General features: G+C 40.7%; 1 protein-coding gene across 1 annotated transcript; it reads left to right on the top strand.

The window, feature by feature from the left end:
• The first annotated feature begins 7,158 nt into the window (after nucleotides 1-7,158).
• Nucleotides 7,159-15,863, top strand: SMIM28 (small integral membrane protein 28). Its single transcript, XM_052784492.1, has 2 exons — nucleotides 7,159-7,648; nucleotides 14,277-15,863. Exons 1-2 carry the CDS (start codon nucleotides 7,538-7,540, stop codon nucleotides 14,673-14,675), a joined length of 510 nt encoding a protein of 169 aa, XP_052640452.1. The 5' UTR covers nucleotides 7,159-7,537; the 3' UTR covers nucleotides 14,676-15,863.
• Nucleotides 15,864-19,735: the final 3,872 nt, after the last annotated feature.

The raw sequence follows: 19,735 nt of genomic DNA on the forward strand, positions 1-19,735 counted from the left end.
CCTATGTGAATTATACATTAAAAAAACCCCAAAATGCAAAAAAAACCCCCAAACCCCAAAACACACCACCAAAAAACCCAAAAAACCCACAACCAAAAAGCACAAAGGGAAGCTGCTGACCAAAAAGCAAGAACTTAGTATTCATGAAAGACGTTTGGAGCTCCCAGACTATGGAAAAACAAATAAAAAAAAACCCAAAACCAAACCAATGCAAAAGAGGATGATTAACTTTTAATCCACACCCCAAACGAGAATATTTGAGGGAAAAGAGAATCCATCAGTGAGGTCTCCCTTTTCTAATCTTTTTTCTGCAATGATGATACTAATAAAGATCATGCATAGCTGCAAGAAAGGTTGAAATTTTGGCAATCTAACTTTTCTAGGTTTTTCCACTTACTGCATAAATGCAGCACAAGACTCTGCAGATTGCTTGAGGTCCGTATCTAACGTCTAGCATTACACAAGGTCAACAATCAGGGTAAACAACATCGAATACAATGAACAATACCATACTGTAAAAATAAATAGTGTTTGGTCAGATGCAGATAAATCTTAAAAGCTTACTTTTAAAAGCTCAGATTAAGGTTAGCCAGACATTCACATTTTCTCCTTAAAAGTTTATTTCCATATATTGGCACACATTACTAGAAGAAATCAGCAAAAAAAAAAAAAAGTGTGGATAAAGGATACAAAAAACCTATGTGCCATTCTTTAATGTCAGTGGTAACACACACATCTGCTCTACTTCCTGAAGCCTTGTAAAAGGAGAGATACAGCCATCATTGCAGATGCCACAAATATTATAATTTATAATGGTGCCCGTAGTTGGTAGTTAAACGCAGGCAAATTTTACAGCTGTGTTAGACAATCTATTGAGTAGAGATCTCCCAGACATAGGAGGTTATTTTTTATTATTATTATTTAAGGCAAAAAAGCAATAGTTCAGCCTTATTTTTAATGGTTTAACAAATTAGGTTGCATTGCTTGTATTAGAATGGTATAAAGCCTTATTAAAAAAATGGAAAAGAGGACACATTTCATATTGCTACCAAATTAGTATTTTCTATAGGAAATCTCAATTAACATTTTTTCAGGTATATTTAAGGACTGACTATTTTTTACTTAAGGGGACTTCATTTATTTTGATATACTGCAAGAAGCAAGCTTTTCCACAATATGGAATGAGCCCTCCTCCTACCAACATCTGCCTCTTCTTGTTCAGTCATACACATGCAGACACCCCTTTAGAGCTGCCCTCCTCCCTCTATCTCCCCATCTTCAGGCTGCCTGCTGCCATGGAGCTTTTGCCCCCTTCTTGGATATACCAGCAGCATCAGATATTTATCCCTAGTTAGTGCCTTTCCATTTCCTCGCTCCCTTTGTCTGAAGCATTTCTGATCCTTTTTTTTCTTTTAGGAATATTGTCTTTATAAAGTAGCAAAACACCTAATCTCTCACTAAGCTTATGGCAATGCTCCTAGAAGCATATGCAGGCAAAAGTATACGTGGTCAGCTGGGCTCCTCAGAAATGCTTTGCTTCACCCCAAGGTGCTTAAATGCATGTGCAATTCCAGTCTTTAGCAACATTGGCAGTGTTCGGTTTACGGCTGGACTTGATGATCTTAAAGGTCTTTTCCAACCTAAATGATTCTATGATTATCTCATAATAGATGCCTGCAAACTGCTTACAACCACATTTTGGGAAAAAGGAAGGAGAGAGGGCCACTTACACTCCTATGAAGATCAGGTTAAATTAAACAGCTGCAGAAGCCAAGAGCTTACAACTCTGAGAAAGATCAAAAGACAGGCCATCCACCTTCCTGATATCTAGCTAACCTTTGCTTCCTCTTGCTTATTACTGGTATAGGACAACCCGTAGATCATGCCCAGTTTCCAGTTCAAGTTCAGGATTCCCAAGCAGAACAGTGGTAACCCTGAATCACTCAAAAGTAAATTGAGCTCAGCAACACATTTAGGAAAGTTATGGTGAAATGGTGGAAGTATCATTACATAAATTGAATGGCTTTTTCTATTCCTATACTTTGTGCATATGTAATTATTTTTTTTAAATTCTGGGGTTTTTTTGTCTAGATGATGTGCTACAAAGTTCAGTTTTAATTATTGATGAAAATAACAGCCTTGAGTCAGCGAAAACAATCTTTTATGTACTTTTGAAAAGCAAAGGGCGCTCATTTGCAGGTGACAGCCTGAAAGGAAGAATCCCTCACAGAGAAGCAGAATCAATCAAGAATGTTTTTTCTTCAAGACCGAAGGCAAAGCACCTGAAAAAGCCATGCCATGGGCTCCAGGAGGCCACACAGTCACCAGAAGCACCGGGATGAATTAGCCTGCATAAATGTTCAAGCAGCTGGAGTTCAGATACCAGGGTAACTGAACTGCCATGGCCATCTTTACAGTGTATTCCTTAGGCCAGATAAATGCATTTTGAGTTAAGCTTTACTAAAGCAAAAAAAGTCCCCTCGTTTGATTCCAGTTACATTGAACAGGAGTAATATAATGCAGTGGGAAACTGGCCAACAGCCCACTTAGCTATGACAGGTAAGATGATATACAGAGCTTAACATCTGTCCCATTGCACGGAGTCAATGGCAAAATTTTGACTGTCTGTGATAGCAGAGGGTCAGAGCCCAGGGTGGCAGCACAATTTTCACCAACACTAGCACAAAGAAGAGAGGGTCTGACAACATCAGGAAGACAGAATAAATAAGATGGGCCTATCTCAGCCTGAAAATAGAAAACACACCCAAATATTTAATTCCCACTTCCCTCAAAAAAAAACCCCCAAAAACCCCCAAAACAACCACCACCAAAAATCACAATCCAGCCTCCCCAAACCGTGAACTAGCACTGAAATCAATTCCCCAACACTTTAGTCACATGCACATGAGTTTAGGACAGTGAAGAAAAATGTGTCATGCTTTTCAAGGTTAGCTCCCTTCCCCCCTAAAAAAGTTTGTGTTTTCCAGCCTTTGCCCTCACTGCGGTCTCCTGGAGAGAGAAACATTCTTCAGAGGCAGGCTGACAGAGGTCACTGCACACCCAGGCCCAAAGGGACATGGGGGATATCGCCTGCCAGCGGCTGCAGGGCAGACGGGGCTCCCCAGGGCCGCAGGCACCCGACTGCGCGAGGGGACCTCACAACACTGCGTCGGGTGCTTCGGCCCCGGCAGCACAGCTCAGGGAAAGCTGCCCATCCCACCAAGTGCCCACCTTTCACTGGCCGAGGCAAAAGGTGACAGCTCACTTTTGGACAGTGCTCTTATACAGCAGGTTGTTTGGTGTCCCAGCGTCACAAAAGGTTTGCAGAGCATTGACAAGATGGCTAAGCGATTACACAAGGCAAGGTGGGCTGAAGAAAAAAAAAAAAAAAAAAAGAAAAAAAAACCCAAACAAAAAAAAACCCCAAAACCAAAAAAACCAACCACAAAACCCCCTACAAACAAACAAACAAAAAAGAATTTCTGTAGTTTGGCTCAATAGGAACAAAATACCATACAGTGCATACTGGCAGACTTAAATAAGAGAAAACAAGAATGCAGGGTAAGGATGACTAACTGTAAATGAAGGGGCTTAAACCTAGATTGACAGAAATTACAAAAAAATAGATAATAAAAAACCTAAAGCTCTAGACAGTATTGTCAGATGGCTGCTGGTCAGTCACCAGCAGTCTGCTGTGGCCACAGAGCTTTTCAAGTGTTGTTACACTCACAAAACTTTAAGGGATATTCTGCAGGAGGCAATCCTGCTCTGGCAGCAACCTGAGGTCTGCCACTGGCACTTTCTCTAAAGGTTTTGCTTTTAGCTACCCAGCTGCAGCATCGGGTCAATACCTCTGCTCCCACAGCTGCTGCTCCTACGTCAAGGTACATAACATCAGCGTGCACACGTTTTGTGACTGGGTCTCCCTGTCACTGTTTCTACAGGCCATGAGTATGTGCAGCTTGTCCACAAATGTTGCTCTCCAGAATACTGGTTTTCAGTGGGGCTATGCCAACTTGTATCTACTCTTTGAAGTGACAATGGTTTTGGTCAGATGCGGGGAGGAGAGTGCTCTTCAGAAGGTGCTTTGTTTTTGAAAAACTAATGTATTGATGCTTAACAAAAAAGCAAAGCCAAAATCTCAATATTGTGAAAAATTTACCAAAAAAGAGCAAATCACTATGAATTGCTTAATTACCAAAGTGAAAGGGAATGGACAGGAGCCAACACCACTCCTGCCTGAAGGACACAGAAGCACCTACCAGCTGGTTATAGGCAAAAGTCAGCATCTCCCTCCATTTCATCGGATGAATCTACACCTGATAACACAGTACTGTTCACAGTGGCAACACCTCATCCATTATAATTCTTAGTTTTGTGTTATTCAGGTTAGCCCTCACACCCTCCCTCACAGCAGTGCAGTCGTTCAAGCAGGGAATGTTCACAACCACCTGTGGAAAGCAGCAAAAGAAACTGGGGGAAGAATGTAGCAAGAAATTTGAAAGGCATCTAGAGCACTGTGGATATTCTGTTCCCTACCAATATTAGTGGCAATATAGCCTAGACTTAGACTGCTAGCCTCGAATATCTCAGCAAATCAGAAAGATGAATTATTTATGACAGTTTGAGCTTCATACTGAGGACAGCGGAGATGCCTATCTTCTGCAGTGGCTTCCTCTGAAAGCCTCTCCTTGCTAGAACACTGGAAGTGATATTAGCAACACTGCCTCAATTAAAAATATCATGTTGCCATTGTTTTACAAACCTTTACCAAACTTTAATCAATTTGGCAGTACCATTCCATGCCAACTATTTTCTCCAGATTATTTGACAGGGCAACTGTTAGATTGAACCATTTCAAAAAACAAAGCTGGTGGAGGGGGGGGGGGACGACTTTTGTCCATGTCAAGGTCTGAAGACCCCCAAAGGTCAACCTCCCCCACGCTTCAAAGCGGCAAGCCTGACATCTGGCCATAGGGCTTGGAATTAAGGATGTTCCTCCTCCCCCCAACTTCCACACTACAGCATGCCCAAACTATGGTGGTACTTATGAACTCTTTGTTCAGAAGCAGAAATAAGTATCATGTGTACCCCACAAAGCTGGTAGAAATCTGCAACAGATTTGCCATCACAAATCCAGTCTTAAGTGGTACTTTTCCAGTTCTGCACAAGAGCAGATCTTCTCCACAAAGGCAATATGTCAAATGGGCATCTGATCACTGGCAGTAGAAAGATGGTATCCCTATTACTCTCACTAATCTTCCTGCTGGGTCCACTGATTATATAAAAAGCCAGCCATTATCTATATTCTAATTACCTGCATAACAAAGACCACCACATTTCCCCAAATTCCCATTTGGCCTCAGCTCTACAAAATTAAATCATTCTTACACATTTTCCAGAGGTCAAGAATTCAAAGCAGCACTTAGTAAATCAGGTCAGTGAGTCTTAAAAGCACACACCTTATTTTTTGGCTAAAATTCATCTAACTAGAATCCAAGGATGCCGAACAGGGTGTTTACACTGTAAGTAGACATAATTTTTTACTTCTCCTCATTATTCACGACACAGTCCCAAAGCAAATTTACAGCAAGCTTTTAAAAATAGCATTAATAATCTTAGAGGCTGTATTAAGACCCTAATTAAGATAGTATATGAATGTTTCCTGCTTGCATGTGAGATGACAGATTTAAGCTACACAGTCACAAGACTCCTTAAGGAATTTATGTTCTTAACACCATTTTGGGAAAGATGGTCGTCACTCTTGCTTTCGTACAAGGTGTCAAGGCATCAAGTCAGAAGTATTTCACTGCCTTGGTGTGACCTGTTAAGCCACATTTAGGACCTGGCTTCTCAGGGGACCTTGTAATTCACAGCGTAACTCCCTGGGCTCTAGCTGCAGCTGCAAGCGCTCGCCACCTCTCAAAGTGCTTTCCAAGATGAACAAGCAAGGCACCAAGGAAAGGACGAGTCTTCTCACAAGTGTGCAAGGGCTTTGCTGAGGTGACCTTTCTAGCTTCATGCGGGACCTCCTCAGCAGAAGCGAGAGCGGGGTCCAGGGTCCAGTTTCCAACGAACGATGCAGCTGCTTCAGCACCAAGACCAACCCCTCATTCAATATTATTGCTCCCTGCCCACTGCTCACCCGGCAACTTTGGTAATAAAACGGGACAGATTTATCAAACAATGCCCTCTCTTTCCCACAGCCCAGGTTCACCTGTAGGGTAAATCACTCCTGCACGCCGCAGTCACAGGGATCACAGCCAGCCTTGGAACAGGCTCTTCCAGAGTCCTCTCGTTAGAAACATTGAGTGCTGGCACTTCCAACTGCCCTTGTTGGAGCTGCGGGAGTTCAGCCTGCTGCCAATTAGGCCTGCAATTTTTTGGGACCCATGAGCTCAGAAGAAGAGTTGATGAAAGGAAGTCCAAGCAAGAAATAAAAGGTTACAATTCTGGCCCCAATTTTGTATCATCAGTCCCAGACAACTTTTGTTTGAACAGGTTAGCCTTGAGAAACCATGCAAAATACATCACAGTTGAATGGGGTATTACCAACAGCTTCTCCCTCTGCTCACTGCAAGGCAGAAAGACACCTCCAACTTTTCAGTAAGAGTTAAACCTTGATTCAGCTTTCAACTTAGATTAAATATTCCTTCCTTCAGAAGTTAACATACATCAGTGAGGGGGGTTTTTTTGCTGGATAAACAGCACAAAGGCTTCTCACTGGAAACAGTTGCCATTTAACAACATGTATCCTAGAAAGCTGTAAACAAGTCCTGATTTAACTGAACAGACAACTCGTTATTACTGAAAGCAATCATATACTCTCAGTGACCAAAGCTTTCCTGGCAGAGCTCTCTCTCTGGATTTATCATTAACATCTACATCCTAACGCTGCTAAATAATTCAGCACAGCATTTAGCTTTGTGTCCTTGCCTCTCTACCCAGAAACCACTCTCACTGTTTACTGTATGTTCCAGCAACAGGGAGGAAAAACCTGCCTGGATCGCGGGTCCTCCTCACACTGCATAACTGAGGGGGAACCTTTGTTCTTGACATAGAAGCGCGGGTTTTATTTATTTTTATTTTGTTGGAAAAAGTGTTTATTAGATACCTAAATATAGAGTGTTATTTATCCACACGGAGTCATGACCATGTGGGCTCAGATTCACATGCAAATTCCCCTTTTAATAATCCTAATGCAGGGAGCGCTCCAATCAGAGCGCTATCAGTCCCGGCTCCCGGATACCTGATGCCAGCTTTGCTGGTAATGTAGGCCACCGAAGCAAATCCAGAGAGATTGAGTTGGAAGTGGGGAGAGGCTCTGAGATCTATTTGCTTGGCTTCCTGACAACGGGGGGTGGGGGGGTGGGGTGTCTAACTTCTTTTTTTCTTTTCCACTATAAATGGGATATCATTTAAGAGGGATCATTAACTGAGAGCAGCCCAGCTGGGTCAAGGCTGGGAGGCGGGGACACAGTTGCAAGCAGCAAAGCAAGGTGGAGGCACGAAGACAGAAGACCAGGTTAATGAAAGCATGAGGTGGCTCTTGGGCAGCAGCTGGAGAAAATTTGGACACGCTGACAGGGGAAACTATGACTGGCTAAACAGTGAACCTGGTGGGCCACTTCTGGAAACAGAGCTTCAGGTCTGTACCCTCCTGCTTGTCTCTGTGGCATGTCCTTTGACTTTGCATGTGTGTGTACGTCTGTGTAATGCCTCAGTGTATGGCACACAGTAAATACCTGAGATGTATCAAAGCAGTACTGCTCAATTACATAGAGTCAGAGCATTTATTTATTGCTGTTAAGTTGTTTTAAACACATTTGTGGGGAAAGAAAAACATTAGATGGAAAAATCTTGATGGAGCAGCAGGTAAAGAAGTTTATTTCTTTTAAGCATAATGCATTCTGCTATTCCTTGATTTCCTTTCTTTTAAATGCATGTTTATGCTTTCGATCTGGTCCCATGAAGCCTTTCTGCAGATGTTAAGAGTCACTAGCAGGCAGCAATGAACTCCTGTTCCCTAAGCTGTGCACTGATTACTTCTGCGAGAGAGGATCACATGCAGGCAAGTGGGGGGAGGGAAATAGCCCTCGGAGATGAAAACACAGCCTGCCTTTCTGGCTTTGTCTGGGAGACAGCAAAAGAAATAATAATTTAAGGTGCACGTATATCCCCAGAAAATGACCATCTGAGTCAAGTAGCATTAATAAATGAACTGGCCATGCTACTTAGCTGAGGTATCAAGTGTACCGTTGTAAAATAAAAGGGGGTAGGGTCAAAATAGGAGAAAAAGTAGTTTTTAAATGCCTCTACAATTTTAACAAAGTCTACCTCATCAGTAACATTGCCAGAGTTAGAATGGCAAAGGCAATGTCTTCACACCTTGAGACTGGTTTTGTCTGACAGTGAGAAACAAACAGCATCACAAGGGTCACATTCTAACAAGTATTTGAAAATTCAGTGTAAATCTAGGCTCGCTTTAAAATTATGTGTCATAATTAATGTATACAAAAACTATTTGCCAGAGTTATATGGTTTTGCTTTTTACAAGCAATAATGAATCAACTTTAAGAAGTAGGATGGAGCTTGGAAAAGCACCTATGTGTGGACCACAACCTAATGACTTCAAAGCAGACTTTGTTCCAAATCCACTTAAAACATTTCAGAAGTATCAGTTTTCTGATTCAACTTCAAAAGATATTAGTATAAATATGGCCTATATTAATACAAATGATTTTAATAAAGTTCTTAGTACCCTAATAAATCATTAGCAACACGATAAATCCTGGCACCAATCAAACAATCACTTCAATGGGAATTTAAGCAAGCCAAATAAACTTTCATTCTTCTATCCCTACACAAAAGCTTTCTTTAAACTCATGTTTAGCCTTATTAGGTCATTCCCTTCAAAGCCAGGTACTAGGCTTCTTTTGTCTAGACAAAGAGTTCAATTCTAAACCCATTCCATTACTCATCATGGAAATGCCACACAACTCGACTGCACTCTGCATTTCATTCCTTTACCAACAGGAATGAGTAAAAGCTCATCTAAACTGATATGGGTCGTGTAAACTGTAAACTGGCAACTGTACATGCTCAGCATGTTAAAAAAAATCTGGCAGATTACTAATGAAAGGCTTTACTACTTCTAGTCTGTGCTCAGTGTTTGGGAAAACTGACCCTCTGCTTCAGTCCCTACAAATTTATAAATGAAAGGAAGGGAATAAACATGAGCCTACAATGGCCAAACCATCCCACTAAAAATAATTTCTGGGAAAAGAGAGGACTTTTTAGAAACATAATCCCTTTTACCCTCATGCCCTTTTCTGCCTTTCTTTTATAAAGGATATTTTCCCTGTATTTATGGGTCTGTAACTTATTTCATGCTGGAAGTCAGAGCCTTGTTTTTGTCAATTACAAACCTGATAATAGCTGCTTGTGATGACACAGGCAGAGCACGCTGACCTCCAGTGAAGCAGCAACATCAAAACCAAACCAGTCAAGAAAACACTACCAAATAATTCCCTCAGTCACTTTATATGCTTGGTTTAGAAACTTCCAGCTGTTAAACAGTAGAGGATTTTACTTCATATATGTTCTGCAGTTGGTTTATTTGCTTACACTTTCATTTCAATTGCTGAAGATTCAGTTTTGTTTCTAGATCATTTTATTTTCCAGTTCTGGCAGCTCTTTCTGATACCTATACACACTGGTTCCTTTCCTAGTTTTAGAGCTTCAGTTTTAGAAGTTAGTTTTAGTTCAGTTTAGAACTTTAGTTTTAGTTTAGAACTTCAGAGCAATTATTAATTTTTTTCTATGATGTGACCTTTGTTTCATTTTATTAAAATTATTTCTATTTTTAGTATAATTTTTTTTAATGGCTGTAAGATTTTCCAAGTCTTTATGTCAAGATCTTTGCAACATTCTTCAGCAGCCCCTTAGCCACTTGTCCCAGAAATTGGCACAAAACCACAACAGAAAAAATGGAGACTGATACTGCTCAATTGTCTCCCAATACATTTGATATGTATCTGGATATACCTACAAGAAGTTAATCAGCTTTTTGAACTACATCTCAATGTAAAATCAGTCCATGTAAATGTTTGGCTGGAGGCAGTATTGAAATGGACATGTAAGTCCCTGTTCAGGTTCTGGACATCTGTGGGGCAGTATTTACTTATTAAAACAAATTTCAACTCAAATAATAAACTAAGTAGCTTACAGATTATTTCATCCAAATAGGAAAGCTAAGGCTTAACGTTAGCTGCGTTTAAAAAGTTATGGACACTTTGAAACACAGACTGAGGAAAACTCGTCCTTACTCTTACCTGTTAGCATACAGAAAAACATATTACTCAATCCTTAATCCTACTTGCTTCACATGCTACTGTTTTGCAGATTGTAGTAAGACACACTCACTGTTCTTTCACAGGACATTGTATTCACTTCATCACTAGCCATTCAATGTGCTGCTCTGCCCACCTTTCTCAACATACAGCCCAGGGTCTTATTTACTGCATCTTCTTCAAACAACAAATTTCTTGTGTCTTGTTTTGTACACATGACTGAATAGATAGTCACCAGGCACTTGTGTAGTTATTTTGAATAGAAAAGGATAGAATAGGATAGAATAGGAGTAGTTCAGTTGGAAGGGACCTACAACAATCATCTAGTCCAACTGCCTGACCACTTCAGGGAGTACAAGAGGGTATGAACTGTTTCATAATTACCCATGTCATTTTTGCTCAGATCCCTTAGTGTAATAAAGTACTTACAGGCTTAGGGCATCCCTCTTCCACCTTCAGAGACAGCAATGCAGATGCAGAATTTCTACAGACCAGACCCAGGGATCTCAACCCAGGCACTCAAAGTGAGGTACAACTAATGAATAACCCACCACAAACACCTCAGTTGAACTATCATCTTGCTCCCACTAGAGCATTCAGTAACAGATACAGGAGTACAGCTCCCCAGGAGAGCATTCACTATCACAAACTAGCAGGCAGTCTTCTCTCTTCCCCCAGCCTCCTGACTCAGTCACTACGTACTCTCCATATCCTGCAACGCACTACCCTGAGGTACTGTGGTCTTCTTCCCTAAGCAAGCTATCACAACCCTAGAGTAGGCACTTTGTAAACAATAACATAATTAAAAATGATGTGTGTTGTGGATCAAATTACGGATTCACAGATTTCCAAAACTCTGGCATTTATTCAGCCTTGAGGGCTTGAATTTGCAACTTTGGAAGCAATGCTATAGGTTATTCTTGGAGGGTTTTAAACAAAAAGGGAGAGTTTTCAGGCAAGTAACCACACTGACACCCAAATGAATCTAAGTTGTCCTTTTATACCTGCTTCGCAGACTGTGGCCATCTGAGCTAGCTCATACTACAAATAGTTTCTCTTCTTCCATTTTCTTACCATTAGATGCAAATTGGCCCCTCCAACAATAATGTATTTTACATATTTCTGTTGGTGGGTATTTCTTTGCAAGTCCCAAGACTGCTGGGTTCCAGTTAAGGCTTTGGAGCAAAGCATTCCCCTGAGACCCAAGACCGTTTCTTAATTCCTTCCATTAAGCTTAACCTTTCCTTCCCTGGCCTCCCCATTTGCCACTAGCCCTTTCCTTTTTCTTCTTCTGCAAAGAGAATGGGGCTGGTGCAGCGAGAGAGGACCCCCACCATTTGTTCCTCAGACTTCTCTTCTTGGTCCTAACCAATCCTACTGCCCTCATTCTCAGTTGCCTTTTGGCTTTCCTCCCCACAGCTTTGCATCTTATGCATCCTCCTCACAAGCCGAGGCTCTGCATCCACACCGCTGCACAATTCTGATCTGCCCCCTTCTCCACTCTGCCCTCCCCTGACGAGTCCACAGCTCCTCACTTCAGAAACAGCAGTTCTCATCCTGTGCTTCAAATCCACATCCAACCCACCAGTCCCTCCTGTCTCCTCGCCATCCTGCAAACTCTCTGAAGTCCGGTCTTTGTCTGAGGCCATGTCTTACAACAGGATGTGTCAGGCAACTGTAACACTAGTCTGTGCTTCCACCAGCACACGAAGGATGCGCCGTCCTTGGCCATTATTTAAAACATGAATATCCTTTCAGTGAAATTTACAGGGAAGTGGCACTGAGTTTAAAGGTAAGAGAATCAGGGCTTTATATTTCTTTTACTAGTCTCGTGTAGGAAACGCTGGCACACTCTCACCCTCTATCCTCACAAACAACCACAATAGTGTACAACTCACAGATCCCAAGAACAACACTTAACCTGACTGGAAGCCTGCTCCCTACAAATTAAACCCAAAACTTACACTTGGATCCTAAAAACATACTCTTCACTGATCATGAATAATGCTGTCCAGTATAAGCTCAGCTCTTCTAAATATTTATTATAAGAGTATCAGTAACACAACAGTACCAGTGAGTGTCAATATACATAGTGCACAAACATAATACTGAATGCTTTTTCTCATTCTCCTGTGAAGTGTTTTATGCGCCTCATAAGACATACTAAAAAAGCGTTAGCAAACTTCAAAAAAACCCCCCAAACCCCTCATTTTTAAAAAGTGATTTAACATCTGCATTAGAGTAATAGCTGAACAGTTGCTTCCAACTCTGCTGTTTCCTGTAGCTCATTTAATGGTCAGGTAAGACAACAGCCTGTACTGCCAGAATCTCTTTAATAAGAAATGATCAGTAAATATGAAATAGTTCTTTAGTATGCATTTTTGTGGTAAAAGACAGCTGGGCAAAAAAGCTCAATAGCTACTCCACAAAAGTTTCAATGTATTTTAAAATTACTTTAATGGGTTTGGCTTCAGACCCACAATACCGCAGGAAAAAAAGCAGAAATCTCCCCTACACTGTTTGTTAGAAGTCAAAACCTATTTACCTTTCTTTTTCTTACGCATGACCACATACTAAGAATTCCATAATATGACAATAAAGTGGAGAGGTAACAAATGCCTGGTAAATAATGAGATGAACATAGGTTACAGTGTGATTTTGTAGCTAAAAGAATGACCATGATTGTTGGAAGAATAAGCAGAGAAAGCTTTTGTAGACTAAGGAGGCGGCACTGGAGTTACTGGCCCTTTTCACAAAGGCTGCAAACAGCCCGTTTGGATCCCTGCTTCCAAATGCTTTGAGGAAAGAACCACTCGAGTTCTCCTAGCTTGAAAAGCTGCCTTCGTTCAAAATAAAGGAAATCTGATCCATTGACCTATTCAGCCTCACCATAAAAATGCAAGAAAGCCATCTGATTACAGTCTTCAAGTACTTACAAAGGGAATGAATTGATAATAAACAGTATTTTAGGGTTTGAGTTTCACCCTCTCTCTAGACTAGACTCTGAATGAGATGCAGTTATTAGGAGCAAGAGCTAGATAGAGTCAGACTGGAAATAAGCTATATTAAATTTTTAAAAAATGAAGCTCATACAACAGAAAAGCACAAATGTTGGGGTTTTTTAACAATAGCTTATAAGCCCTGTTAACACTACAGCACAATTCAAAAGCTGTGGGACAGAGGTCTTTTGCGCTACATTTTGCGGGAGACAAAGCTGACACAGCAGTCACAACTGCTATTACTCTTAGACCAGAAGTTCATTTTTCAGTTTTAAATAGGGAAAATGATTCTTAGACAGCTGGCAGAACAAGCTCAAGAAAAAGCCCCAGTCCAGGCTGTCCTGACATACCATGTTTTATTTGGGGCTGGCCTGTAAGGTTAGAACAGCCCAAAGAACAGGTATTGTAGGCAGTGGGTCCTGATGAAAGGGACAGTTGTTGTAATGTTTGTTCTTTAAACAGTAGAGTTTTCCAAATAGAGAGAAACAACAACAGGTGGTGGATCACTAGCCCTATTCCTCTGCAATTCAGTGTTCTCCCAAGTTTTAAAAGCTGGACCGATCTCCCCTGAAGAAGACCCAGTATAATCCAAGAGCAATAAAAATCGCATACCAAAATACATACAGTTCCAGGTTGTTGGGTTTTTTCCCCATTGGAGACAGGGTTTCCTAGAAACCCACCACTCTTTGCAACTTCTCCATTTCTTTTGTCTTTAGTTGTTATTTGTTTTAATGGACCAGCAAACAGAATTAGGCAATTCACAAGCCTGCAAAACATATTGCTTGACTGCCACTAATGCAGACAGAAAGTAATTTGGAAAAGCAACTGCTACATCATAGCGGGGGGAGATGGAGAATGTATTTTTTTCTCTCCGATTAGGAGGTCTCCAGGAGTCCAACACACTACCTATGTGCTTTGATTACAGAGCAGACAACAGATAAGTTCAACCAAAGACGACATAGAACCATTTCTGTGCATCATATTGCCTGCCACCATGATGCTCTTCCTGGCATTTCTGCTGCTCTTCCTGTACCGCCGTTGCCAGCACCCCACTCCGCAGGGGCAGATCTTCAGCATCGACCTCCCCGAGGCCCTGCCCGAGCACGATGTGTCCAATTTCCTTTCCGTGCTGCCCTGGAACAGCGAACAGAGTTTCCACTACTCCACTCTGCTCCCCGATGCCACGTTCCTCACTGTGTGTTTGCCTCCGTCCTACGAGGAGGCCACCATGAAGACTTCCATGGACGAGGCTCACATTAAGCTCTCTCCAGATCCAGTGCCTCCTTATGAAGAGAGCACGCTGCAGTCCAGCGGCACCAAATAAACTTCCTACGGAAGCACCTTAGCTGAAGCATGCAGCCCCTCAAGGCACAAACGTGGAACTGCTATGGCCTTTAAAATTAGCAAAAAGATTCTAAGAAGTGAGGCACCAAACCAATGAATTAATGAAGGAAGAAACTTGGAGTAACAGGGAATGAGTCTCTTCACTTTATCCTAGAATTCTCTACCTTCCATTTGTGGTATGCGTACACACACAGCATAGCATCGAATCGGTCCCAGACTTGTAACATGGGTATTCCAGTTAAAGCATGTCATGCAAGGATTAAACTTAAGGGCAGGTGGGAATCTGTCTCTCTGCAATCCCTCAGCTGCAAGGAAACATGAATTATGCTACAGATTCACCAGTCACAAAAAGGGCTTTTAGCACATACCTATTCTGGTTTGGCTTTTTCATTTTTATGTGTTTATTTTTAATTGAATTTCTGACAAGCTGATTCACTCCATCTGTGTGTGTTAACGTCACATCGTTCTGCAGTGCTCTGGAATGATTGCAACAGCTCTCAGGAAAGCAAATGAATATATAACCTCTACAAAATTTCCAGCAACTGTCCCCAAAAGTTCAAACATGCACTGTGGATAAAGGCTGTCTTACCACAGTTGAACAATGAGGACAACCAGAGAAGACCTGATCATTCTGGGTGAGGAAGACTCCAGCAGCACCACACACGAGCACACTCACACTGTTGCTGCAGGCTACTTGCCAACATCTGCAAGGTCCTGATGTTCCAGGCTACTGGCTTGACTTCTTTTCCAATTTACAAGTCTTCAACAATAAACCCTGTGACCTATTTGGTGTGGCATGTAAAGGAGTTGGGGAAAAATTAATAAAATCAAATGCACACACAAAAAAAATCTGGTCTATATTTCAAAACAGCATTATACTCCCTTCCCCTTCAACACTAGGGCAAAGTAAATCTCATTCAAGTACATTGGTGGCAGTGTTTCAGTTTCAGGAGGGCTTGCACGTGCATACTTTTAGACAATGATGTATGCTATCTTTAATTCTTTCTTACAGGATAGCAGTTTCACTATGTTGATAGATGCTTTTGTTATGGAAGGTGGCTACTATGGATCCCACCAGCCTCAAAAGTTACGACAGCTTCTTCCTTGCAGGTATCAGCTATTCCATGACATTATACTTGTCTGTGGCTTGCCAACATAGCTACTACATATTATTGTGTGCGGTCTTCGTGTAACTCCTAAACCCAAAGGCTGTCCTGACTGGCACATTGTGATTCCAGCAACTGTCATGAGGTGTCAATATCAGCCACTCCTGCTTTGCAAAGAGAGAGACAGAAAACTAATGGAAGAAGAAATCATCACTGTACAGCAGAAGAAAGGCCACTTTTGAGCAGCAAGTAGTTAAATTTCATGTTGTTATGCCAACAGTGGCACAAATCACATCACCACAGTAACCAAGTAGTCCAGGTCAGAACTGACGATCCCACTCATGCAGTTCCCTTAAAACAAGAAAAAAAAATATCCGTCTTTTGTAATTCAGAAATGGGATTATTTTCTTGAACTACACTTTTGAGATCGTTATGTTTTCTAATGTTCCCTTTTGGTCACCAGACTGTAAGAACAGAAACAGCAGATGTTTTGGACAAATCCAAATTCAATCAACCATTTTTCTTTTCAGATCATGTATGGGATAAATTCTTGGTATTTGCTGACGTGTTTGAAAGTACTGTATTTTACTGTCTCCTTGCATTTTGTCTACCTCCTTATTATTTGGTATATGCAGTTGTTGCCAGCTACAAGGAAAGCTGGAAAAACACAAGAGCCCCAAACAACATATGCTGCCTAATCAGCAAGGCACAAAGGTTTGAGATTCAAAGATAAATCAGTTCTGACTCTGGTGTCTGTATATTCCACTAACTTCAGCAGAATTGTACAGGTATGCTTGAAAATTCAGCCATAGTCACATCAAATTGAGTATATTTTGCCTTAAAAGATCTGCTGTCTTCTGAAATGAGTTACACTGTTCTTTAGCACAATTTCTTTTTTTACCATTACCAGGGTAGCACCTGAAACCCAAGCCCTGGGCTCATCATTCTAAACTGCACTCCAGTTACCTTAGTTACAATTAAGTAACTTCCTGACTGATATTTCTTGTGATCAAGACTGATATACTTCTAGAAGTAGTTGAAAATTGCTATTCTCTCCAAGAATATAGAGTGATTGCCTCTGACATAGTATTTATGGGATAAGTCTCAAATCCTGCCTTAGACAAATAGTTTCTGCTCATTTGCACTACTATTGAAAATTAAAGCCAGATACTTGCTCAAATTCAAATGAACAGAAACACCCCCATGACTTAAATTCTTCTTTCTAATAGACTGCTTTTTATTCCATCTGGAATTGGTATCCCTCACTTCATTCCAACACAGATTTGTCTAGTCTTGCATGTTAATTGTCCCTAGTGGGTTTTAACCTAACCAGCATCTCACTCTTAAATCTCCACCCCAAAGAGAAGGTCCAGTAAAACAAAAGAGAAGGTTTCTCATGCAAACATACTGAAATTAATCTCCATTGCCTAGAAGCTACCTCTGATCATATCAGCCTGTGGTGACACACATGTCAGTAACCACAGGATTAATGGTATCAGTGCTACTGGTTGCAGAGCAGCTATCAGGTCCTTGGAAAAACACCTTCTGCATCTGTCATGGTTTAATCCCAGCCGGTAATTAAGGACCACGCAGCCGCTCACTCCCCCACCCAGTGGGATGGGGGAGAGAATTGGAAGGAAAAAGGTAAAACTCGTGGGCTGAGATAAGAACAGTTTAATAGAACAGAAAGAGTTTGAACAACAAACTTTCTGTTCCTATGCCCTAAAGCTACATCAAAGTAAGTTTTGTTCATCATTTCCAAGTTTTGTATGAAATCAGATGTCTGTTTCTTTGAAAATCTGATACTATGACATTTCGCATGCATCCAGAGATCACTGTAACCCTGGCATTGTACTTTACAACCACAAGGTCCTTATATGTATATATTTCTTTTTGTTTAAATCTTATTAAGAATAGGACTTATTAAATATTAATGTCTGCTAATACACCTGTAAAGTCTTACAAGTTGTGAACTCACCATGATGTGAAGGGTAGTTTTATTTCAGTTTTCCATTAAGAAAATACTAACAACCATGATGAGATTATGTATATACAACACCTTGTTTATACTTAGTAAGAACCTATGGAACAATACAGGCCCCATCTTAATTAAGGAGGCTTTCAAAAGCTTAGAGCGCAATCTCTGTGCTTGTCCTCTCTGTAAGAGCTGCCGGACTCCCTTACTGACATGGGTCCATTACTCTGTAGACCAAGATGCATCTCACACACATGCAAGTTTCTTGCTCAAAAGACATTTAAAGGAAAACAACACAGGTAGTTTATACAAAATGGTTCTACTAAATATGTGCTGCAAACTTTCAGTGGATATCTCCAATAATAATACAGTGGTTTAGTATTAATAGAATATCCTGCCTCTCTTCTTTTACCTGAAGGAAAAAAAGATGACAGCTCTTTGCAACCACAGTAGGAGCCCAGAAATGAACATCTTGGATAAAATTGAGTCATGCCTGTACACAGATTGAGCATCTGGCACCTAATCTTTGCTGAGCTGAAAACAAACTCATGACTCACTGGTTTGTACTTGCTAATGAGAAAATGTGTTTTCAAAACAGGACAGTCACTGCTTGGTCTTAGGAAGTAACCAGCTTCCACCTTTGGTCTAAGAAAGAACGAACAAGCATTTCAGCACACATATTTCACTGAAGAGAGATGCTCATTTGTAACAGATATCTTGATAAGAAATTTAGATCCTGGCTTCACTGAAGTGGAATAACTTGAAAAAAAGAAAGAAACCCCAACATCAGGTCAGAATGTCTTTATGATAGTTTAGTAATACCACACTGGCCAAGAAAGAACTGCCCGCAAAATGAAACGTTTGGCTTCATCTATGCTTACAAGGATTTTACTTGGGTCCCTGTGCCAGCAAAACCTCCAAATACAGACACACAACTACTTTTGCCAGTACAAACTCAACTAGCATGGACTACATATGCTCTAGTAGTAAAACAGCTCTTACAAATATAAGTTTTATCTATCTGGGAAGTTGAGTCAGCAGTCTTACTCTGGCTAGGAGTGTAATTTTTTTTATTTTTTTTTTACAAACTTTTAAGGAGGAAAATTGCACAAAAACATCAAATAAGAATGAGCTAAATGCTTATGGCAAATACTGACTGCTCTCTCAAAAACCCTCTGTAAGTGAAACAGGAATTTTTAATTATGGAATGTATTAATTTCAGTTTAATTGTTAGTAAATAATCATGCTATGCCATGACTATTGTTACACAGTAGTTCTTTTCATCATTTGCATAACCAGGTCTTCTGCAGAACAGGAAAGGCATGCAAGTGTGGAGCATAGGGGAAGTGTCCTCTGTAATAAACACAGCATACCGTTGCAATGGTATAGCTAGCAAGGCTGGGTACAGCTAATAAATCAATGCCACAGAAGCAGAGATATCAGTGAAAACTGCAAAAATACATTGAAAACTCTCGTTAAAAACTCCTGGATACTTGACTAGACTGACAGCAGTGTAACTCTACATTTGCACTTTCACAAGCTTCCCATGAAAATGTTAAGTAAAAAAAAAATCCCATTTGTTGAGGGTGTGAAAATCAAACTTGTCTATGACTTTGGCTCCAGCAGTAGTTTTACTTCTGACTATTCACAAAAATGTAATGTCTAGGAGACTTTGTTGTCACAAAATAAGTATAAGGAAGAAGCAGCAATCAAGACTTTAGTACTCAGAATTTCAAAAAAGTCATGCCATTAATATCATGTTATATTCTCCAGCCCCTTCCATATTCATTTGTTCCTACAAAGTCAGGCTGTTATTTTTTTTCTTGAACGTTTATCTTACAACTTTTCAGATATTTCCATCTGTGACAAAATAAATACTTTGAAGCAGAAGAACATGTACATGTAACCCTTTCCAATCATGTCAAGCCCATTCATAGGATTCAAGGTCTAACTTTTATA

This window comes from Harpia harpyja, chromosome 4 (assembly GCF_026419915.1).
Source record: "Harpia harpyja isolate bHarHar1 chromosome 4, bHarHar1 primary haplotype, whole genome shotgun sequence".
NCBI lineage: Eukaryota > Metazoa > Chordata > Aves > Accipitriformes > Accipitridae > Harpia > Harpia harpyja.

Excerpts from the sequence above, each read along its gene's own strand:
- SMIM28 (XM_052784492.1), top strand. The coding sequence starts at position 7,538 with ATGAGGTGGCTCTTGGGCAGCAGCTGGAGAAAATTTGGACACGCTGAC. Across the intron at positions 7,649-14,276 it reads TTCTGGAAACAGAGCTTCAG|AGCAGACAACAGATAAGTTC; the intron begins GTCTGTACCCTC and ends CTTTGATTACAG.